Source organism: Grampus griseus (genome assembly GCF_964374135.1).
Source record: "Grampus griseus genome assembly, chromosome: 11".
Classification (NCBI taxonomy): domain Eukaryota; kingdom Metazoa; phylum Chordata; class Mammalia; order Artiodactyla; family Delphinidae; genus Grampus; species Grampus griseus.
Genome location: NC_139005.1, coordinates 51280807 through 51305234, shown reverse-complemented (window position 1 = coordinate 51305234; position 24428 = coordinate 51280807). Strand labels below are relative to the sequence as shown.

The 24428-nt window shown below is 42.1% G+C and overlaps 1 protein-coding gene across 1 annotated transcript in view; it reads left to right on the top strand.

The window, feature by feature from the left end:
• GNS (glucosamine (N-acetyl)-6-sulfatase) overlaps positions 1–24047 on the top strand; it is a 60811-nt gene extending 36764 nt beyond the window's left edge. The window contains exons 10-14 of the mRNA XM_082665170.1: positions 2879–2980; positions 8972–9079; positions 10308–10418; positions 11832–11992; positions 21308–24047. Coding sequence (XP_082521296.1) covers positions 2879–2980; positions 8972–9079; positions 10308–10418; positions 11832–11992; positions 21308–21383 — 558 coding nt within the window. The 3' untranslated portion in view covers positions 21384–24047. The remainder of the gene's footprint in view (positions 1–2878; positions 2981–8971; positions 9080–10307; positions 10419–11831; positions 11993–21307) is intronic.
• Positions 24048–24428: the final 381 nt, after the last annotated feature.

Sequence of the window (24428 nt, the reverse complement as noted above, 5' to 3'; positions counted from 1 at the left end):
CCGAACTAGCGACTTGACTTGTCCTGAATCTTGCAGACCGTTCTCCTCCCCTCCCCCCACAGAGCAAACTGCCACTAGAGGGCGCTCCCACCCATTGCTGATGGCTCGAGGCCATTCCTGCTGAGACTGGCAGTCACTGTTTTATCTCTGTGGGTTTTATTATTTTGGTGCCTTGGACATGTTAATAATACCTGTGGGACTGACTTGACTTCATTCATGTTCTGGACATCACTGGAGATCTGTCAGTCACATTTTGGAGTCTTGTTGCCTTTATCTGATTCTGGAGGTGGTGTCTCTGCTTGTCTCTCCTTTCCTGCTATGGTCTCTTCCGTATTCATACTCACTCTTGTTTGCTGTATTCTAAGCCGCTCGAGAGTCTGCCTGGGGTACTTGGAACCGGGAAAGGTATCTCTAACACCGGGTCTTGTGTAATCCCTAGAGACATAGTTTTTGTGTTTTTTATCCTCAGCAACATATGGATTGCTTTTCCCGTGAGCTGCCTGCCACTGAAGGGTAATTTCCAACAGCTGCAGAGTTACACTGATTGGTTCAGAGCCAGGATATGTGTATCACTCTGCCCTCCAGGAGCCGTCCAGGAAACCTGGCTGCTACTGAACAGTGCTCTGAACAGTGCTTCTTGCCTTTCATGTCTGTACTTTGGTTTTGTTTTTAAATTAAAAGTAATAGGATTAGATTTTTTTTTCTAATCCCCATTTGGCTTCTCCTGAGATGATCTGAGTTTTCTCAACAGTTTTTGTTTTTTTTTTTTTTGGCTGCATTGGGTCTTCGTTGTGGTGTGCATGCTTCTCATTGTGGTGGCTTCTCTTTGTTGCGGAGCATGGGTTCTAGGCAAGCAGGCTTCAGTAGTTGTGGCCCACGGGCTTAGTTGCTCCATCGCATGTGGGATCTTCCCGGACTGGGGCTTGAACCCGTGTCCTCTACATTGGCAGGTGGATTCTTAACCGCTGCACCACCAGCGGAGTCCCTCTCAACAGTTTTGAAGACTGTTATTTATTTCCAGTAAACAACAGCTTTTCCAGTTACAGCCTGCTGACTTTGTGTCAGTTACTTCTCTTTCATTTCCTCATCTGTAAAATGGGGAAAATACTGCTTTCTAGGACTGTGGGGAGGATTAAATGAGGATAAGCATTAAGCACTGGCCCAGAATAGGTGCTCAGTGAACACTAGTTCCCTTCGTTTCCCTGGTGGATTGTCTCCATCACTCCAAGGCTTTTTCTAGCCTGTGACCACGTGACTTCTAGACTCTGCTACAAAAGTTCATGTGGTTCTTGAGCCAGAACATATATGGGATAGTCCAGATTGACATGTTATAATTGTAAAATACCAGATTTCAAACACTTGGTTCAAAAATTTTTTTAAAGTAAAATCTCATCACTTTTTTGTATTGCTTACATGTTGAAATAGTAATATTTAAATATTTACAGTGAATTTCACCTCTTTTTTTTTTTTTTTTACTTTAATGTGGTCACTAGACAATTTTAAATTACACGTATGACTCCTGTTCTATCCCTATTGGACTTTGGACTATGCTGGTTTAGGCCTGGTAGCGGTATTGTATACAGAAGAAAAATAGTCCAATAAATCAAGGAGATATGGCAAGGTATAAATGCTGGACAGTGTCTTTAATTTCTAGAACCTTTGTTTAAAAACATCCAAGTTTTGGGACTTCCCTGGTGGTGCAGTAGTTAAGAATCCGCCTGCCAATGCAGGGGACACAGGTTCAAGCCCTGGTCCAGGAAGATCCCACATGCCGCGGAGCAACTAAGCCCATGTGCAACAACTACTGAGCCTGTGCTCTAGAGCCCGTGAGCCACAACTACTGAAGCCCGTGTGCCACAATTACTGAAGCCCGTGCGCCTAGAGCCCATGCTCTGCAACAAGAGAAGCCACCACAATGAGAAGCCTGTGCATTGCAACAAAGAGTAGCCCCCTCCGCAACTAGAGAAAAGCCCATGTGTAGCAACGAAGATCCAACGCAGCCAAAAATAAATAAATAAAATAAATTTATTTTAAAAAAAGGAAAATAATGGCTTCCCTGGTGGCGCAGTGGTTGAGAGTCCGCCTGCTGATGCAGGGAACACGGGTTTGTGCCCCGGTCCGGGAAGATCCCACATGCTGCGGAGAGGCTGGGACCGTGAGCCATGGCCGCTGAGCCTGCACGTCCGGAGCCTGTGCTCCGCAACGGGAGAGGCCACAACAGTGAGAGGCCTGTGTACCGCAAAAAAAAAAGAAAGAAAAAGAAAGAAAGAAAAAAGGAAAATAAATTAAAAAAATAAAAACATCCAAGTTTTGTGCTCTTTAAGGAAACTTACTGATGCATTGTTGGGATGAGTTTCCTGCAGTCTTCAAAAACTACTGCAAACATTCCTTACCAGTGTTGTCACTTCAAAAAAAAGGCTAACATCCTCATTGGTGACAAGCATTCAACCTTTGAGCCTTTAAAAAACGTCAGGAGTCAATTTGAAGTCAAGTTTAGTGAACTAATAAGAATAATCAAGTTGGAAAACACTTTGTATAAAATAGCCCGACATTTTTCTCAGTGTTCATAACAGACTCAAGGCAATCCTAAAGGAATCTTGAAAAATGTTTTTATCGATGGTAACAGTATGGGTAGAATAAACATTAACTTCCCAGGAGCATGTATTATAAACTTTATAAGGCTTTATGTTTTGTATGTTAAATTATTAGTTATATTTGAATATATGCAATAGGAAGTATGGGTTGTACAAAAGATAATAGTAAGTGCTGTTTGTCTCACAGGTGGGTTGCGGGGAAGAGAACTCTATTATAGATAGAAAAGGAAAATGGGACAAACTGTGTTCTAGATCAACTGACTGTTTCTTCTTTTTTCTCATAGCTGCTCGTTGCCAACATTGACTTGGGTCCTACTATTTTGGACATCGCTGGCTACAATCTGAATAAGACACAGATGGATGGGATGTCTTTCTTGCCCATTTTGGTGAGTATAAAGCCCTAAATCAGGCCTGAGCCAAGATTCTGAAATAAATTCCAGGTTATATAAGTAGACTTAAAATTTACATCTTAAAGCTGTTAAATTAGGGGAGCAGAGGATAGACTTTTTCTCTTATCTGTAGTGGGAAGGAGTTTTCTTAAAAAAAGACGGGACACACATGAACAGAGTTCTATATCCTCCCTTTTTCCCTTCTCCCCCAAAAGCCCCATCATAAAATTAAAACAGGTGACAAATTGGGAAAATATTTGCAACATATGTGAAAAAGGGTAATTAGTTTTAATAGATGAGTTCTTAAAAGCAAAGATTAATATCCCAGTATAAAAATGGGCAAAAGAAGTGAATAGTCAACTCCCAGAGGAATTAAAAATGGCCAAAGTCAGTGACAAAAAATTGCTTCAGTGCTGATCAAAGAAATGCTTAACTAAAGGAGGCCTCTATCTCCTGTAGAACTGGCAAAGATTAAAAAGATTAATACCCTGTATTTACAGAAGTTTGAGAAAATGAAAGCTACTCAGACTCTGTTCATTGAAGTGTAATCAGTATAAGCTATCAGTAGGCTAATTTAACAAGACCCATCACTGCAAAATACACGTCAAGCAGTCCCATCTGAGAATTTATTTTAAGAAAACAAAATTCATTCAAGAAATATTTGAGGGGGCTTCCCTGGTGGCTTAGTGGTTAAGAATCCGCCTGCCAGTGCAGGGGACACGGGTTCAAGCCCTAGTCCAGGAAGATCCCACATGCCACGGAGCAACTAAGCCCATGAGCCACAACTACTGAGCCCATGTGCCTAGAGCCCATGCTCTGCAGCAAGAGAAGCCAATGCAATGAGAAACCCGTGCACCACAACGAAGAGTAGCCCTTGCTTGCTGCAACTAGAGAAAGCCTGTGTGCAGCAACGAAGACCCAATGCAGCCAAAAATAAATAAATAAAAAGAAATTTTAAAAAAGGAAATATTTGAGTACGTAGTGCCTAGCACTGCCCAGAGCTAAGTATAAAAATTACATGTATTGGGGCTTCCCTGGTGGCGCAGTGGTTGAGAGTCCGCCTGCCGATGCAGGGGACACGGGTTTGTGCCCCGGTCTGGGAAGATCCCACATGCCGCGGAGCGGCTGGGCCCGTGAGCCATAGCCGCTGAGCCTGTGCGTCCGGAGCCTGTGCTCCGCAACGGGAGAGGCCACAACAGTGACAGGCCCGTGTACCGCAAAAAAAAAAAATTACATGTATTAATAGAAGAATATTGAAAACCTAAATATACAGTAGGGAATTGATCAAATTGTGGCACAATTAAACAATAGACTATTAAACCAACACTAAATGATGTAGGTATGTATACATAGACTTGGAAAGATGCCCACCACATTCTATAGGGAGAAAAAGTTTCAAAACAGCATCTTTCTCATTAAATATGTAGGTAAATATGTTTAAGCATAGAGAAGTTTGAAGGATCAATACTCATTATAGATGACTCTTCCTCATTGAATGTCTGAGTCTATCACAGTTTATTATTAGGTAATATATGATTCATACAAGAGAATACCCATAACTCACATAAGTTATGAAACACAAGAAATACCCATGAACCCATCACCCCATTTAAGAACTGAAATATTCCCCATACTGATGCATCTTCCTATGGGCTCCTCCCCATTCCACCCCTTACCTGCCCATACAAATGAGCGCTTTTCTGAATTTTATGGTTGTTAATCTCTGGCTTTTATTTTTTAGTAATTATCGTGGATGTGTCCCTAAACAACATACCTGTCTTGGGGGGAAAAATACCTGTCTTGTTTTGCACTGTAAAAGTGATACTCTACCAGTTGTAATCAGGACTTTTTTCAATTCATCATTGTTTGCAAATTGATCCATATTGTTCACAGATGCCTAATATTCCATTGTGAGAAGGAATGCGTCACTACTTAATCATGTTTTTTTGTCAGTGTACATTTGTGATGTTCCCAGTTTTGTTCTAGGAACATTGCTTCTATAGCATTCTCATACATGTTTCCCAGTGAGCATGTGTATATGCACCAAGGTTACAGGAACCTCACACGTTCATTCCTACAAATATTACCGAGTTATTGTACAAAATCGTCATCAGTTTACATTCCCACCAGTAACTTAGGAGAATTCCCTTTGCTCTATATGAAACTGTCCAACTACTTAATTTTTGCCAATCTAGGGGATGAAAAAGATCAAAATTATATTTGGTTCTACTGTGCATTTCTTTATTAATGAGGTGAATCATTTTTTTAACAGCTTAATTCACTTACTATACAATTCAGAAGTTTAAAATTTACAGTTATTCAGAGTTGTACAGCCACACCATAATCTTAATTTTAGAACATTTTCATCACCCCAAAAAGAAACCCCCAAATACATTAGCAGTCACTCCCCCATTGCTCCCTCCCCCAGCACCGGGCAGGCACTAATCTACTTTCTGTCTCTATAGATTTGTCTACTGTGGACATTTTCTAGAAATAGAATCACACAGTATGTGGTCTCTTGTGATTGGCTGAAAAGGATCATCCCCATTGTAACATGTATCAGTACTTTTCTTTTTATTACTGAATAATATTCCATTGTGTGGATGTGTCACATTTATCCACCCATCAGTTGACAGACATTTGGGTTGTTTCCCGTTTTTGACTATAATGAATAATACTGCTGTGAACATTTGTGTATAAATTTGGGGGCAAACGAATGTTTTCCATTCTCCTGAGTGTATCCCTAAGAGTAGGATTGCTAGGTCACGTGGTGATTTTATGTTTAACCTTTGGAGGAACTGCCAGGCTTGTTTCTAAAGTGATTGCACCGTTTTATATATTCCCACCAGCAGTGTAAAAGGGTTCCAGTTTCTCCACGTCCTTGCCAGCACTTGCTGTTCCAGTCTTTCTATTATGTCTTAGTGGGTGTGAGTGGTACTCACTGTGGTTCTGATTTACATTTCCCTAATGACTAATCATGTGGAATATCTTGTCATATGTTTATTGGACATTTGTATGTCTTCTTTGGAGACAGGTCTATTCACATCCTTTACCCATTTTTTGAAATTGGGTTTTTGATCAGTGAATCATCTTTCATTATGCCTTTTGTGTTTCTTCCCTTGTGAAATGCCTCTTTTTGCCCATTATATTCTTGCTGTTTGTTGTCTTTTCCCTACATTAAGGTATGAGAACACAGGAGTTGAATGTGTAAATCATCTCAGTTTATGGTTAGTGTTCTTTGTGTCTTGTTTATAAAAATGCTTCTGAACCTTGAGGTCAGAAAACAATGCTCCCAAATTCTCTTCTGAAAGGTTTGTAGTTCTGCCTCTACATTCAAGTCCTTGATGTATCTAGAATTGGTTTTCTTCCGTGGTAGGAGTCAGGGATCCAGTTTCATTTTTTTCTCTGTAAATACTCAGCTGTCTTTTCTATTCTACAGATCTGTCTCTCCCTGAACCAGTATCTTTTTATCTTGTTATAAAGCTGTATAATTAAATCTTTGCGTGGGCACACCTGTCTCATTGTTCGCAGGGGTATCCTAAGAGGCGGTTCCCTCTCTTCCCTATAAACTTTAAAAACAGCTTTTCAGATGGCCTAGAAAATCATTTTGGGCTTCGGCTGGAATTACAAGGAATCTATGGATCAGATAGAGGGAAATTTACATTTCTTAACTCTTCCCATACAAATCTTAACCTGTATACCTTATTTATTTCTAATTAGGAAAAAAAAGCCTTCACTACAGGGCTGAAATCATTATGTTATTTCATAGTTAATTTCTCTGCAAAGTTTTGGAAATGGCTCTTTGCCTTGTTTTGTTTTGGACGTTGGTCCAGTGAAACCTCTGATGTATTAGGGCTGCAGAGCAGTTTGTGGCTGTTATACCTCTAGCTCTGCCCTAATACGGCAGCTACTAGCCACGTGAGACTATTTAAATTAACTAGAATAAAATGAAAACTTCAGTTGCTCAGTGGCACTAGCCACGTATCAGTTGCTCAGAAGCCATTGTATTGGGCGACAGTTATAGAACATTTCAGTCAGCAAGTTCTGCTGGATAGGGCTGCTATAGACCAGGGGATTGGCAAACCCCTGTGGGCCAAGTCGAGCCCACCCCCAGTTTTTGTAGATGAAGGGGTATCAGAACACAGCCATGCTCCTCCAGGTATGTATTGATTGGCCTACTTTCCTGCTACAACAGCGGAATTGAATAGTTGCAACAGAGACTATAAAGCCACAGACCTGACCCCTCCTGACCATCAGTCTTAAACTTGGTGGCACGTTAGTGTCACCTGGGAAACTAAAATACTAACACCTGGGTCCCAGCCCCGGTGAGCTTGATTAATTGGCCCAAGATGTGACCTGGCCCTTGGGATTTTCACGTCTCCCCCAGTGGTTTTAATTTGCAGCCCAGTTAGAGGCCTCTGCTCTAGATCTCCCAGGCACTCTTTTTACCCCTACATACTTTGACATTTAAGTGTGGGGTTTTGAGGTCCACTCAGATCTGACAGATAAGCTTTTCCCTTGACTCCCAGCTTCTGTGGCTCGGGGTTGGCAGAATGGTTCCTTACAGGGGAGTGGCAGCCTCTGAAGTCTCCTGTGACTTACGGTTTCTGAGACCTTCATCGGCACAGGATTATCCGGTTTCATCGTAGAATAGTGATTAGGAAATACGTTCTTCTGCGGCCTTGTGCAGGCCATCACCCATTCCCCACTGTGCTCACCAGGCTAAATAGGTCCACTCCGGTCCTTAGAAGAGTGGTGCTCAAACTAGCATACATCAGCAGTGCCTGTGGGGCTGGTTCAAACGCAGATTACTCCCCACCCCCAGGGGCAATTAAGAATTTGTGTTTGTAACACATTCCCAGCAGACGCTGATCCTGCTGGGGGCACATTTTGAGCACGTTGTTTTGGAGCAGTGTTTCTCGAATTTCACAGTGCATACGAGTCACCAGAGGATTTTATTAAAACGCAGACTCTGGCTCCTTAAGGCTACAGTAGGGCCTAAGGTGGTGCATTTCTGACAAGCCCCCAGGTGTTGCTGATAGACCACAAACCAGACTTTGACTACTAAGGCTGTAGACCATTTTAAGAGCCCCTTCTAACCTGGCCTCCCCATGCCTGTCTTCCCTCCATCTCCAGATTCTGCGGCTGCTGGGCTGACTTTTCTAAAGCACAGCCTTAACTGTGTTACTTCCCTGCTCAAACCCCCTTCCCCACCCCTCCTTCCCATCACCTGCTGTTCTTTGTAGAACAAGTGGGCAGCCTGCTATCAGGACCTTTTTCTGTTTGGTACCAGCCTGCCTCTCCACCTGCTTCCTTGTCTGAAAGCTGGATATCAGGAACCCGTACCACCAGGTGTTCTGCTTCCATCCTGTGCTCATGTTGTTCTTTTGATCCCAAACTCCCTCTTACTCCTAGATCCTTCCTCCTTTCACCATCTGTGTACCTGTCTTAAGCCTTCCCATTGCAAATGCTGCTGCTTCTTTCCTTCTGCTCCACTGATGTGCAGCAAAAAGTAAATGAGTTTATACATGTATGGTATCTTCATTCTGACCATCAAGAAGTACTTCAACCCTAATACAGTCCTTAGCACACCAGCCCTGTTGAATTTCTCAGTATGAGCTTAGAAGAGCTCTTACAGGGTTTGCAGACAGTATTGTTTATTCTGATCTGAACCTTCAGCACCTTGCCCTGTGGCTTTGATTCTTGTTTAGCTCCTGACCTGCTTCACAGAAGTAGTCTTGGGAGATAACTATTAAATGCTCAAAGCAATTTACATCACTTGTGAGGACTCTATAAATACCAAACATGATATTCGGTAGCCTTCAAATGTCTCTGTTTTAGTCATTCCCTTCAGTTACTGAACGAACAGTCCAATCTGTTTTGACTCCCAAGTCCCCTGTAGCAGTAGAATGAATAACACTATTAATGAATGACATCTTTATCACAGTCTACATGCCTCACAGAAACCACTTTTGCTCTTCCTTCTAGAAAGGAGCTAGTAATCTGACTTGGCGATCGGATGTCCTGGTGGAATATCAAGGAGAAGGCCGTAACGTCACTGACCCAACGTGTCCTTCCCTGAGTCCTGGAGTGTCCGTGAGTGTAGCCCGGGTTGGCTTAGTAGCTTTCTCACTGACGGCACAGTATGGCGTTGGTTTAGATGTGCCAAGTGCTGAAACTCTTCATCTGAGTCCTCCTCCTGTCACTTTGTTACTTGACTCTGGGAGATCAGGAGATAGAGGTAAAAACAATCCTGAAAAATGATGCTTCCCGCCTGTTGTCAGAAGGCGCACTTCGAATTCTTCCAGTTTTCGGAACAAGTTCACGTATCTGCTTATCTTCTTACCTTATCAGTACCCCCTCCTCTTTTTCCTCCCTTCCCAGTCGCGGTACCGTGTTTCATTAGGGATGTTATCAGTGGCATCCAACAGAGAGACGGGGTTTCCACCTGTAACCATGCCATGGCAAGTGTCTTGATTTGGTGGCAGCCAGCTGGTCGTTCAGGTGGTAACAGTGACATTAGCCCCTCTTTAGAGAATGGGAAATAGGAGAGTCAACTCCAAATGGAAGCCGAACACCAGAGTGTTACAATATAGTGAAGAACCAACCAAAAGATAGTGTGGAAGATAGGATGGAATAAGAGCTAAGTCCTAGGGCTTCCCTGGTGGCGCAGTGGTTGAGAGTCCGCCTGCCAATGCAGGGGACACGGGTTCGTGCCCCGGTCCGGGAGGATCCCACATGCCGTGGAGCGGCTGGGCCCGTGAGCCATGGCCGCTGAGCCGTGAGCCATGGCCGCTGAGCCTGCGCATCCGCAACGGGAGAGGCCACAACAGTGAGAGGCCCGAGTACTGCAAAAAAAAAAAAAAAAAAAAAAGCTAAGTCCTATTTGGTGATAAGAGCACTCATAAACAACTTACTTACAGATCTTTCCACAAAGCTCATTTTAGCCTTTTTCTCCAACCCTTTAGGATGAAAGATCCTAATGTACCTTCGTACTGACTCATCCGTGTATTGATTTCTTCTCCTTACCAACCCATACGTTTTACAGGTGTTCATTACAGCTAATTCTTGTCAGGAGAATAGCAGGCAGGGATGGCAACAGTCTACAAACGAAACAGCCACACCCCATGTTCCTTAATCCAGTCAGCCCTCAGTAAGGAACAAAGCCTCATATCTACTTTTGATTTACTTCTCTGTGAAAGGTTTCCTCACTTCTGTCCAGTTGTATGTCTGGCTTGAGCCAACTGGGCCCCCGTGGTAAAGCAAGTCGCATTCATTACTATAGGCGAATGCTCTTCAGTTAACTTTTTAAATGTCCCTACAGCAATGTTTCCCAGACTGTGTGTGTGAAGATGCATATAACAACACGTATGCCTGTGTGAGGACCATGTCAGAAATGTGGAATTTACAGTATTGCGAGTTTGATGACCAGGAGGTAAGAGGGCCTGCTGCCTCCCCCACCCCTTGTGTCTACTGCCAGTGCTTTGTTGGCTGAACTTCGTGGCAGAAGAACAATTCCAAGGATGCTTCCTGGGGAGGATGGGTTTCTTATCTGTACTTGACCTTGGGTTCCCATCAGTTAAAGAAATAGGATTGCACAAGGCCATACTTGACTTCTCTAACTCACCTTGCTGGGTGGGGTTTTCTCCACTCCCACCGTCACCCACACGTACACTTTAAATGCACGCAGTTCACTTTTTTAGGATGCTACATGCCTGGTCTGTTTGCTTCCCTGATAGTTTGGGGTGAAGGTAAGATGCCTCAACTTCTATGGAGATGAAAGGAGTTGGGGCCTCTCTTAGAAAGTTTCTTGGCAACCAGCTTGGTTCAGACCCTTCTGTCACCACCACAGTGTAGTCCAGTGCTGATCAAATAGATTAGCAGGTTAAAGGCAGCATCCTTGGAGGAAGGTGGCTTTTAGCCAGCCGGGATCAGCCTGGATTATCTGAAGGATCACACTGACTGCCGTCCCGTGTGGTTTCTCACTGTTTATCAGCGAGTGCGCACCTACCCCATCTGGCAGCCCGCATCTTGCCATATGGAGCCGGTGCTCATCGTGTTTCTCAGAAATTGACTCGCTCACTATTTATTTGTAGCTTCTGAGCACTTCGGACAACAAGCAAAAGAGCTTCCCTCAAACTCGGTTCCTTCTGCTTTAAAAGTGATAGTCCGAGGGCAGCTACTTGAAGCCTTTATAGGCAAAATTTATCTACAGTATACATCTTCTTAGCCTATCACTAACTCCAGTTTGGAGAACAAAGTACAGATTAGGGGGAAATAGTGATATTAGACGTGTCTAATTTTAGAAATAATATTGTATCTTTCCTCAATTGGTGTTATTTATCCAAAACTGCTTTTTAAAATAGGAAAACTTAACATTTTTATAACACAGGTTAGAGGACTTTAGTATCTGTTCTCATTTGAATCTTCTCAATTGTAAGGCAAAGATAAACTTCAAATGTCAGCTCTCACTCAGTAACCTCATTACTAAGTATAGTTTCTGAGCCCTTGCCATTTGAGGGTCCTGCCTTCCGTTCTCTCCTTTAATTACAGAAGGTAATAAGCTTCTTCCTCTTTCCCCTCCTGACTGCCTGAAGGCACAGGGATCCTGGAGGCCCCTTTCCAGCATGTGGGCCACAGACCCAAAGCAGTTCAACCCCCAGAACAGATGCTCCATTGTCTCCTCTATACCCTTGGGCTTTTTGAGAACCTTGAGACCCGATGATATTCTCCTGGGCCTTGGTCTTTAATCTGCCTCCTTCATTCCCATTTAGAAGTAACTCACATGAGTATTTCTTCAAATGTAACCCTTGCTTTTTTCTTGCCTCCATCTTTTCATTTCCTGTAGGTGTTTGTAGAAGTCTATAACCTGACTGCAGACCCACACCAAATCAATAACATTGCTAAAAGTATAGACCCAGAGCTTTTAGGAAAGATGAACTATCGGCTAATGATGTTACAGTCCTGTTCTGGACCAACCTGCCGCACTCCAGGGATCTTTGACCCCGGGTAAGTTTGCATCGTCCTCAGAAACTTTGTTCCGTGGTCTCGAGCAGTCCTGCCATTCTTAAAGGCACAGGGAGCCTGATGGGTCCTCCTTGCTCTGAGCTGAGCTGTTTCTCTCTGTTCTGCATTACAAGGGGAATACTGCGTCCCAGCGCAGCAGCCAGTTGTGCTGGGAAAACGAGCTGCTCTCCACAGCCAGTTGGTGCTATAGCTGGAGGCGCAGCCCTGCCCATACCACGCGGGGCTCTTCTTCCTCCCTGCGATTCTTGTCATGGTACCACTTGATTGCACTGGTGACATGTGGGGTTGCTTTAGTGTAAGCTGACCCAGGGCTACCCTGTTCCCTAGTGCTTCTGAGAGCATATGCTTTCATTTCCTTTCTCAGAAGCCCCAATTACAGAAACTTGAGTACTTGCCAGTAAATTTAATATATTAAATACACACAATGAAACAGAAAGTATGAACTCTCAAGTGTCGAAATAAATAAGCCCGCTGTAACATATGAGGGTTGGAAAGATATTTAACGCTCACCTACTAAGTCAGCTCTGTTCCTCCTACTCTCATTCCTCTTAAACAGTAACTTTTCATCAGTAACGTGGCTGTCAGCACACCATGCATTTGAGCTGTGTGTGGCAAGAAGCCTGTCATTTTTTGCTTGAAGATTATAAAATTCAAAATCAGACTTTCATTGGGAAAGGATTATTTCAGTTCTTATACTCTGATTGTAGGAGAGAGGGAAGAATGATGTCCTAAGCTGATGGAAACTAGTAAATTATTTAGCTACCTTCACGTGAAGTGGTATCTTCAATCCCAATCAGTGAGGAATGTATGTGAATGCGTAGAGAAAGGGGATTGCAGACTCTTTACTAAAGAAATGTAGTACTTATCGTAATTTTATATCATTTAAGCTAATTAACTTTTACATGGATACTCTTGTTAATGTGTAATTAGTAACTGATCAAGCATTCTGACCACCCAGCTTTAATCTTTCCTCCAAGTTAGTGAAATGGATCCTCATTTGGTGACAGTTCCTTGAAACAGGAAGTTCATTCTCTAAGATAGAAGCACTAGACTTCTAACTGACACATGCTGATTTTGCAGTTTCTAATAGCTACTTTGCTCAGAATGTTTTACCAAACTAAATAAAGTTAGATGTCTATAGCAGTCGCTGACTGACTCTAGGAATTTAAAGCCAGCGTCTAACTAAATCTTGCATAGAGGGTCATGAGACTTGGACATCTTGGACTGTAATGTTGGGCCACAGAAGGTCAGATGCAGCAGCCCCGTTAAGTGTTAGAAGGACTCAACCATAGAATTCCCCTGTAGCCCTTAGAGCCCAAACAGGTAAATTTCACATGAGGAAATAGTGCTTGGACTTGTGATTTGCCCAAAGGTCAACCGTTTGGAACTGATTTAGCAAGATCTCTTGACTTCCAGGCAAGGTTTGGTTTTTTTGTTTTTTGTTTTTAATTTTTATTTTATATTGGAGTATAGTTGACTTACAGTGTTTTCTTAGTTTCAGGTGTACAGCAAAGTGACTCAGCTATATATACATATCTGTCTTTTTCGAATTCTTTTCCCATTTAGGTTAGTACAGAATATTTAGTAGAGTTCCCTGTGTAAGTAGGTCCTTGTTAGTTATGTATTTTAAATATAGTAGTGTGTATATGTCAATCCCAAACTCCCAATTTATCCCTCACCCCACCCCACCCCTTTCCCTTTGATAACCATAAGTTTGTTTTCTAAGTCTGTGAGTCTATTTCTGTTTTGTAAATAAGTTCATTTGTACTTTTTTTTTTTTTAGATTCCACATATAAGCGATATCATATGATATTTGTCTTTCTCTGTCTGACTTACTTCACTTAGTATGATAATCTCCAGGTCCATCCATGTTGCTACAGATGGTATTATTTCATTCTTTTTCATGGTTGAGTAATATTCCATTGTGTACACACACACACACACACACACACACACACACACACACATATACATCTTTATCCATTCATCTGTTGATGCACACTTAGGTTGCTTCCACGTTTTGGCTATTGTAAGTAGTGCTGCATTGAACATTGGGGTGCATGTATCTTTTCAAATTATGGTTTTCTCAGATATATGCCCAGGAGTGGGATTGCAGGAGCATATGGTACCTCTATTTTTAGTTTTTTAAGGAACTTCCATACTGTTCCCCATAGTGGTTGTACCAATTTACATTCTCACCAACAGTTTAGGAGGGTTCCCTTTTCTCCACAGGCTCTCCAAGCATTTATTGTTTGTAGACTTTTTGATAACAGCCATTCTGACTGGTGTGAGGTTGATACCTCATTGTAGTTTTGATTTGCATTTCTCTGATAATTAGTGATGTTGAGCATGTTTTTATGTGCTTTTGGGCCATCTTTATGTCTTCTTTGGAGAAATGTCTATTTAGATTTGCCCATTTTGGAGGGCTTCCCTGGTGGCGCAGTGGTTGAGAGTCCACCTGCCGATGCAGGGGACACAGGTTCGTGCCCCAGTCCGGGAAGATCCCACATGCTGCGGAGCAGCTAGGCCCGTGAGCCATGGCCGCTGAGCCTGCACGTCCGGAGCCTGTGCTCCACAATGGGAGAGACCACAATGAGAGGCCCGCATACTGCAAAAAAAAAAAAAAAAAAAAAAAAGGCTGTGTATATAGATTTGCCCATTTTGGGATTGGGTTGTTTTTTTAATATTGAGCCGCTTGAGCTGTTTGTAAATTTTGGAGATTAATCCCTTGTCAGTCACATTGTTTTTCAAATATTTTCTCTCATTCGGTGAGTTATCTTTTCGTTTTGTTTATGGTTTCCTTGGTTCACATTTGTTTTTATTTCCATGACTCTAGGAGATGGATCAAAAAAGATGTTGCTGTGATTTATGTCATAGAGTGTTCTGCCTATGTTTTCCTCTAAGAGTTTGATAGTGTCTGGCCTTACATTTAGGTCTTTAATCCATTTTGAGTTTATTTTTGTGTATGGTGTTAGGGAGTGTTCTAATTTCATTCTTTTATATGTAGCTGTCCAGTTTTCCCAGCACCACTTATTGAAGAGACTGTCTTTTCTCCATTGTATATTTTTGCCTCCTTTATCAAAGATAAGGTGACCATATGTACGTGGGTTTATCTCTGGGTTTTCTATCCTGTTCCATTGGTCTATATTTCTGTTTTTGTGCCAGTACCATATTGTTTTGATGACAGCTTTGTAGTATAGTCTGAAGTCAGGGAGCCTGATTCCTCCAGCTCTGTTTTTCTTTCTCAGGATGGCTTTGGCCATTCAGGGTCTTTTGTGTCTCCATACAAATTTAAATTTTTTTTGTTCTGGTTCTGTGAAAAATGCCATTGGTAATTTGATAGGGATTGCATTGAATCTGTACATCGCTTTGGGTAGTATAGTCATTTGACAGTATGGATTCTTCCAATCCAAGAACATGGTATATCTTTCTATCTGTTTATGTCATCTTTGATTTCTTTCATCAGCATCTTATAGTTTTTAGAGTACAGGTCTTTTGACTCCTTAGGTAGGTTTATTCCTTTTGATGTGATGGTAAATGGGATTGTTTCTTTAATTTCTCTTTGTGATCTTTCATTGTTAGTGTATAGAAATGCAACAGATTTCTGCGTATTAATTTTGTATCTTGCACCTTTACCAAATTCATTGATGAGCTCTAGTCATTTACTGGTAGCATCTCTAGGATTTTCTATGTATAGTGTCATGTCATCTGCAAACAGTGACATATTTCTTCTTTTCCCATTTGGATTCCTTTTGTTTTTCTTCTCTGATTGCTGTGGCTAGGACTTCCAAAACTATGTTGAATAAAAATTGAGAAAGTGGACATCCTTGTCTTGTTCCTGATCTTAGAGGAAATGCTTTCAGCTTTTCACCATTGAGTATGATGTTAGGTGTAGGCCTAACAATGTAGGCATTGGCCTTTATTATGTTGAGGTAGGTTCCCTCTAGGCCCACTTTCTGGAGAGTTTTTATTATAAATGGGTATTGAATTTTGTCAAAAGCTTTTCTGTATCGAGATGAAAATATGATTTTTATTCTTCAATTTGTTAATGTGGTGTATCATCACAGATTGATTTGCAGATATTGAAAAATCCTTGCATCCCTGAGATAAATCCTACTTGATCACGGTGTATGATCCTTTTAATGTATTTTTGGGTTCGGTTTGCTAGCATTTTGTTGAGGATTTTGCATCTATGTTCATCAGTGACATTGGCCTGTAATTTTCGTTTTTTGTGGTATCTTTGTCTGATTTTTGTATGAAGGTAATGGTGCCCTCATAGATTAAATTTGGGAGTGTTCCTTCCTCTGCAGTTTTGGAGAATAGTTTCAATGGAATAGTTTCAGAAGGATAGCTGTTAACTCTTCTCTAAATATTTGATAGAATTTGCCTGTGAAGTCATCTAGTCCTGGACTTTTTTGTTCATTGGGAATTTTTTAATCACAGTTTCAATTTCAGTACTTGTGATTGGTCTGTTCATATTTTCTGTTTCTTCCTGGTTCAGTCTTGGGAGATTGTACCTTTCTAAGAATTTGTCCATTTCTTGCAGGTTGTTCATTTTATTGGCATATAGTTGCTTGTAGTAGTCTCCTATCATCCTTTGTATTTCTGTGGTGTCAGTTGCAACTTCTCCTTTTTCATTTCTAATTTTATTGATTGGAGCCCTCTCCCTTTTTTTCTTGATGAGTCTGGCTATAGGTTTAGCAGTTTTATCATTTCAAAGAACCAGATTTTAGTTTCATTGATCTTTTCTATTGTTTTCTTCATCTCTGTTTCATTTATTTCTGCTCTGATCTTTGTGATTTCTTTCTACTAACTTTGGGTTTTGTTTGTTTTTCTTTCTCTAGTTGCTTTAGGTGTAAGGTTAGGATGTTTGAGATTTTTCTTGTTTCCTTAGGTAAGCTTGTATTGCTATGAACTCCCTCTTAGAACTGCTTCTGCTGCATGCCATAGGTTTTGGATCGTTGTGTGTTCGTTTTCATTTGTCTCTAGGTATTTTTTGATTTCCTCTTTGATTTCTTCACTGATCCATTGGATGTTTAGTAGCATTTTGTTTAGCCTCCACGTGTTTGTGCTTTTTACAGTTTTTTTCTTGTAGTTGATTTCCAATCTCATAGTGTTGTGGATGGAAAAGATGCTTGATATGATTTCAATTTTCTTAAATTTATTGAAGCTCTCTTTGTAGCCCAGCATGTGATAGGTGCTGGAGAATGTTCCATGTGCACTTGAAAAGAGTGTATCTTATGCTGCTTTTGGATGGAATGCTCCATAAATATCAATTAAGTGCATCTGGTCTAATGTGTCATTTAAGGCCTGTGTTTCCTTATTGATTTTCTGTCTGGATGATCTGTCCATCGATGAAAGTGGGGTGTTATTTTAAAGTCTGTTTTGTCTGATATGAGTATTGCCACTCCAGCTTTCTTCTGATTCCCATTTGTATGGAATACCTTTTCCCATCCCCTTTCTTTCAGTCTGTATGTGTCTCTAGGTCTGAAGTGGGTCTTTTGTAGACAGCATATAATATGGGTCTTGTTTTTGTAGCAATTCAGCCAGTCTGTGTCTTTTGGTTGGAGCGTTTAATTCGTTTTCATTTCAGGTAATTATCAATATGTATGTTCTTATTGCCATTTTCCTAATTGTTTTGGATTTGCTTTTGTAGATCTTTTTTCTCCCCTTCCTCTTTTGTTCTCTTCTGATTTGATGCCCAACTTTTTATTGTTGTGTTTGGATTCCTTTTTCTTTTGTGTGTGTGTATCTGCTGTAGATTTTCAGTTTGTATTTACCATGAGGTTTTGATATAGCAGTCTGTGTATATATACAAGATTATTTTAATTTGCTGGTCTTTTAATTTCAAATGCATTTCTCATATCCTGGATTTGTACTCTTTTCTTCTCACAGTTGCTGGTTTTGATATCATATTTGTGTGTGGATGATTTCCTGCCTTTACTGTATGTTTGCCTTTACCAGTGAGCTTTCTCATTCTTAATTTTCTAGTTGTGGCCTTTTTTTTTTCCCCTGCCTAGAGAAGTTCCTTTAACATTGGTTGCAAAGCTGGTGTGGTGATGCTGAATTCTCTTAGCTTTTGCTTGTCTGTAAAGCTTTTGATTTCTCTGTCAACTCTGAATGATAGCCTTGGTGGGTAGAGTATTCTTGGTCGTAGGTTCTTCCCTTTCATCACTTTAATATATTGTGCCACTCCCTTCTGGCCTGCAGAGTTTCTGCTGAGAAATCAGCTAATGACCTTATGGGGATTCCGTTGCATGTTCTGTGTTGCTTTTCTCTTGCTGCTTTTAGTATTTTTTCATTGTCTTTAATTTTTGTCAATTTGACTAATATGTGTCTCGGTGTGTTCCTCCTTGGGTTTATCCTGCCTGGGACTCTCTGCACTCCCTGGACTTGGGTGATTGTTTCCTTTCCCATTTTAGGGAAGTTTTCAGCTAGTATCTCTTCAGATATTTTATCAGGCCCTTTCGCTCTTCTCCTTCTGGGACCCCTATAATGCAGTGCATTTAATGTTGTCCCAGAGGTCTCTTAGACTGTCCTCATTTCTTTCCATTCTTTGTTCTGTTCTGTGGCAGTGATTTACACCATTTTGTCCTCCAGCTCACTTATCTGTTGTTCTGCCTCATTTACTGTTACTGATTCTTTCTAGTGTATTATTCATTTCAGTTTTTGTATTCTTCATCTCTGTTTGTTCTTTAGATCTTCTAGCTCTTTATTAAACATTTCTTCTATCTTCTCCATCTGTGCCTCCATTCTTCTTCCAAGATCTTGGGTCATCTTTACTATCATTACTCTGAATTGTTTTTTGGGTAGATCACCTATCTCCATTTCACTTAGTTCTTCTGGGGTTTTTATCTTGTTCCCTCATATAGGACATATTCCCTCTGCTGTCTCATTTTGTCTAACTTTTTGTGGTTGTGGTTTCCATTCTGTAGGCTGCAGGGTTGTAGTTTGTGTTGCTTCTGCTGCTGCCCCCTGGTGGATGAGGCCAGTCTAAGAGGCTTGTGCAGGCTTCCTGTTTGGGAGGGGTGGGGGGGTGGGGACTGGTGCCTGCCCAGTGGGTGGAGCTGGGTCTTGTCCCTCTGGTGGGCAGGACCACGTCAAGGGGTGTGTTTAGCCAGCAGTTGTGGGCTCAGGAAGACTTTAGGCAGCCTGTCTGCTGATGGGGAGGGGTTGTATTCCCACCCAGTTGGTTGTTTGGCCTGAGGCATCCCAGCACTGGAGCCTATAGGCTGTTGGGTGAGGCCAGGTCTTGGTGAGAAAATGGCGGCCTCCTGAAGGGCTCACACCAATGAGTGTGAGCTACCCAGAACGACCGCCACCAGTGTCTTTGTCCCTGTAGTGAGCCACAGCCACCCCCTTCCCCCCGCCTCCAGAGGAGACCCTCCAGTACCAGCAGGTGGGTTAAGACCAGACTCTTGTGAGGTCACTGCTTTTTCCCCTGGGTCCTGGTGTGCACGAGACCTTTCTCCAAGAGTGGAGTTTCTCTTTGCCCCAGTCTAACCCTGCTGGCCTTCAAAGCCAAATGCCCTGGGGGCTCCTCCTCCCGGTGCCATATCCCCAGGCTGGGGAGCCTGATGCAAGGCTCATAACTTTCTCTCCTGCGGGAGAACCTCTGAGATATAATTATTTTCCACTTTGTGGGTCTCCCACCCAGCAGGTGTGGGATTTCATTTTATCGCGATTGCACCCCTCCTATCGTCTCATTGTGGCATTTGGATGTAGGATATCTTTTTGGTAAGTTCCAGGGTTTTTTTGTCGATGGTTGCTCAGCAGTTGGTTGTGAATTTGGTGTTTTCATGAGAAGAGGTGAGCTCACATCCCTCTTCTCCGCCACCTTATCTCCGTCCTCAAAACAGCTGTTGATCTTTGGTGCATTATCTTAACTGAACAAGCCTCAGTGTCCTTGTATGAGAGGCTTGTCTTGGGCAGCTGCAAGATGAGTAGATCTCCACACCCACCTGGCAGAATCTTGAGGTTTATATAGAGGCTTTCATGGGGCTAAGTCACATACCCAGTCCAAATGGTCTCAACAATACCTTACTCTCTCAAGACTTCTTCCATGAAATTCCTTTGTTTTTTTAACCATAACTAACTGTCTTGCACACATTCTGGAGGCTTATCACTAAGATTCTAGATGCTGGCCTTGCTGATGTTAGCCTGAGCTATTTAAACTCCACCTGGTTTTCTTTCCTACCAAACGGTTAGGCCGATAGAATCTTCTAGAGTGGGTGCCAGCAGACTAGATATCACAGGCCCACTCCAGACGCCACCAGTTGGAATACAGTGCACACAGATATTTATGTATTGCCTGGGGCTGCTTTTGCACTTCAGCGACAAAGTTGAGTAGTTGGGACAGAGACCGTGTGGCCCACAAACTCTAAAATATTTATTATCTGGCCCTTTACAGAGAAACTTGGCCAACCCCTGCTATAAAATAATACTAAGAGTTAGTATCTGTTACCAAAGGTAGCAGATCAAAGTAAAATACAATGTTATTTCCAGATCACACAAAGTCCAGCCAGCCTGTGGGGGGTTTTTTTTTGGCCACGCCGTGAGGCATGCGGGATCTTTGTTCCTCAACCAGGGATGGAACCCGTGTCCCCTGCAGTGGAAGCTCGGCGTCTTAACCACTGGACCGCCAGAGAAATCCCCGGTCTGTGTTCTTCATGTCTGCCAGGTCTCAACTCAAGTTACCACTGGCACTCATTCTTACTTCCCCGCGGGTGGGAAGTAAGTGATTTTACGTGCCATATATTTTACATGAGTTGCCTTCCTGTTTTGTTGGTGGCCAGAGGAGGCGATGACTTACCTAAGTTCATGATGAGCCAGATTCAAGCTCCCGTCAGGTGCAGACCTGCGTTCTTACCCAGCACAGTCTGTGTATCTAAACTGAGAAAGAAGACAGGGCTTTGAAAATGCTGGAAGGGCTTTCAGGAAGGACTAGACTCTTCCCCAGGCTGCTTTATAGTTGAGGGATCGCCCCCGCCCCCTCCCAAAAAAGTAAGCTCAAACCTTTCCTCCTAACCCCTTTCAGGATTAGCCTTACTTCTGTTTCTCCTCGCCTCTCCACTTCCACTATATTATTTTGTGCTTGCTGACTTACGATGGAAATGCTCTTAATTACTAAGTACTCTTGCTTTGTACTACAGACTTTCCCACTAGATCCCCTTCTGGTGACTTAATTTTTCCTTTTGTATCCCTTCCTGCCATTCTTTCCAGTTAATATTCTGAATGAAGTACTCAATGGCTAATTGTAGTTAATGTGACATTGTTTTTTTCTTTTTCTCTGCCCAGATACAGGTTTGACCCTCGTCTCATGTTCAACAACCATGGCAGTGTCAGGACTCGAAGGTTTTCAAAACATCTGTAGCACCTCTGCGGTTGGATCCCTTGCACGCCTCTTTCTGATGAAGTGATTGTAGTAGGTGTGTCTGTAGCTAGTCTTCAAGACCATGCCTGGAAGGGTTTCTGGACTGGCTTTTAAGTCCTGTTTGAAAAAGCAACCCAATCAGCTGACTTCCTTGTGCAGTGTGTTAAACTGTGAACTCTGCCTGTGTGTCAGGAGTGGCTGTCCCTGGTCCCTTTATTCAACTGATGATGATACGCCTGAGGTCTTTGTTCTCACCAAACCCTTTCTGTCCTGGGGCCACAGTTCTTGATTATTCCCCATGTGGTCAAAGTCTAGATTTGTAAATCCATTCAGATAAATGGCAATGCTTTAGGGGGGCGAGGTTTCTGGTATACAGCTTGACCTAAGATCAGAGGACCTGCATAGCATTCGAGATTGAACACGTCACTATCAAAAATACTAACATCACATGGCTTGAAGCATAACCATCAGAGCTGAACCCTCTGATTAAGAACAAATACCATTGTTTTTAGATCAGTAGAAATACACTGTTTATAACATCCATCACAATGGATCACAAATTCAAAACCCATCAGTGAAGCTCTGTTCATTTTTTGGCAGTTCTGGGCTGGTGCTACGTTGAAATAGAACAGTAGCAAGCTTTTGGTGAAGGCTAATTCCAGGTAGTTACCGAAGGTGATGGCCATCTACTTTCCAGTGGCTGCTAATCACGTGGCGTGCCAGTGAACAGCAGGGGTGTCTGGGGAATGTCTCTTCTCTTGGTACTTCCCTTTCTCGGATCTGAAATATAAAGTGGGTTAAGTATTTCAGCAGAGAAGAACTTCCAAGGGTTGGTGAAGGTTGTGTTTTCTGAGGGCCTTCTGTAGGTAGGGCTCTCTGGTTAACAGGTTGAAGGGCTATAAATCAGGGTGTAGTAAGTGCCTGTCCGGCAGGGAGCCTGGGTTCTAGTCCCATGTGTGAAGTTGTGAGACTCCCTCTGCATATTGCTGACATTCTGTTCATTTGTTATAAGATGTAAGAATTCCTTAGAGTTGATGCAGAGTACCAACTACTTACCTTCTTCCCTTTCAGCAAAACTTCTTCTTGAGTTTTTGGAGTCTTGTGTAACTTGGGCCTAATTCACTCTTCCCCTGTCGAAACCCGATCTTCTTGAGAGTTCCTCACTGTTTAGAACACCTGCATTTCTGTCTCTTGGCTCGAAGACCAATCCCATTTCTTGTGTTTTCTTCACAAGAAGGTTAATTGGTGATGTGGCAGCAGGGGAGGAGGAGGAACCGTGGTTTATAACCTGTTCAACTCAGGCAGTAGTGGTTTTAGCTTTATGTAAGGTCCTAGGTTGAGCTTTAAGCACTTTGTAAGACGTGGCCATAAGTAACTTTTCTATCACAATTCCAGAGAGCCGTGTTGGGTTAACAGCCATGGGGTTTATTCCTTTACCTCATACAATGCCAGTAACTGTGGTGGTATTTAGAGGTGAAATGGGCAAGTGAAACGAATACGTCTGCTGTGACCATTTTAGGAAAAGAAATTCTAACAATTTTGTAACTAAAAGCAAACTACAATGTTGAGTATGGGCATTGGCTTTATTCTGCACTTTTGAGTCCTCACATTCATCAGTCAGTCAGCTTCCACCTTAATGGAAGTTGACCGTGGTTATTCCTGAATAAAGAGAAAACAACTCTTACCAGGTCTTCTACTGTGATGTCATATTATTCAGTTTTATGATGCTCGTTCCTGAAAGCAGATGACGTAGTAAGAGTGACACAAATCAGCCGCTGATAGTATTCCTGTCCCACTGCTCTTACATGCATCAGACTTTTGTCTGGGGGGCAGGCAGGGCCAGTGAAGCCCTTTTATTTTTGTACCCCTGATTTTTGAATGGCCTCTAATTTGACTTTTTCTCGTGGACTGGTTGCATTATGGATCTACACTAAAATCATCTCTCATAAAGAGACCTCAGTTTCTAGACTAGCAGACCACAAAATGCACTGGAAGTTTTCAGAATGATATGTACAAGGGCCCCACTGCAAGAGGCTTGCCTTGTTTCTCTCTTAATTGTACTGATTTGAATTTTGATTATTTTCCCTTTTAAGAAGACCAGGTCCGTATGTATTGGTAATAGAAAACTGTAACCATTAGGAACGAACAGAGGTCTTGGGGAAGAATAGAGATTTTGCCTTATAAGATTTCCTATTACAAAGCTCTCCCGCAAGTAAAATTACATTCCCTACAACTACAAAGTAGGGCATGCCTTTTCAGTATCTTTGAATTTGACCAATGGTGCTGTTGCAAAATACATTTTAATTGACAACAGTAGGGTTTTTGTACAACATAGTAATGATAGCCATGGAAGGTTATATTTTTGTGTCTAAGGACGAGCGTTTTAATGAAAGAAGATAAAATTGTCCCAGGATCCTTATTAAGAGAAAGCAAAGGGTATTTGAACTGATCCACCAGTGGAACTAGGTGGGAATATTTGGGTCTTTTGTTTCACCACCGCTTAGGTCCAAGTGAATTTGTGAATTCATGTGTTTGCGTCATCTGTTCTTAGAAGTTATTCTGCCCTGGCTCTGTGTCATCTCAGTCATTTGACTAAGGAAGTGCCCTTTGAAGGACCCTGTTCACTGCTGCACTTTTCAATGAATTAAAATTTATTTCTGTTCTAGTGGGAATGTGTCCTTTGTTTTAGTCCACAAGTAGTAATTTTGACAAAATGTTCTTTGCTGTATACTGTTTAATGTTTTAATCACTCACCTAGTACTGGAGATGGACTGTTCTGCATTGGGTACCATAGTCCCTACCTGGAAACCTCGTTCGTGTATATATGTGTTCCCTGCTGCCCAGTATCCCTGAATGAGCACCATGTAGAAAATCCTTACTGATAAATCTTTATGCATTTACAGTTTGGAGAGAAAAAAAAAACTTACCTTGACCAGCTTTAAATTAGATAAACGAAGCTCACCGTCAAAGGTGCCTTGCCTTGATGTTCAGTCATGTGATCCACTGCCCTAAATGAGAAGTAAGTCCTACTGGAGTTGACACACT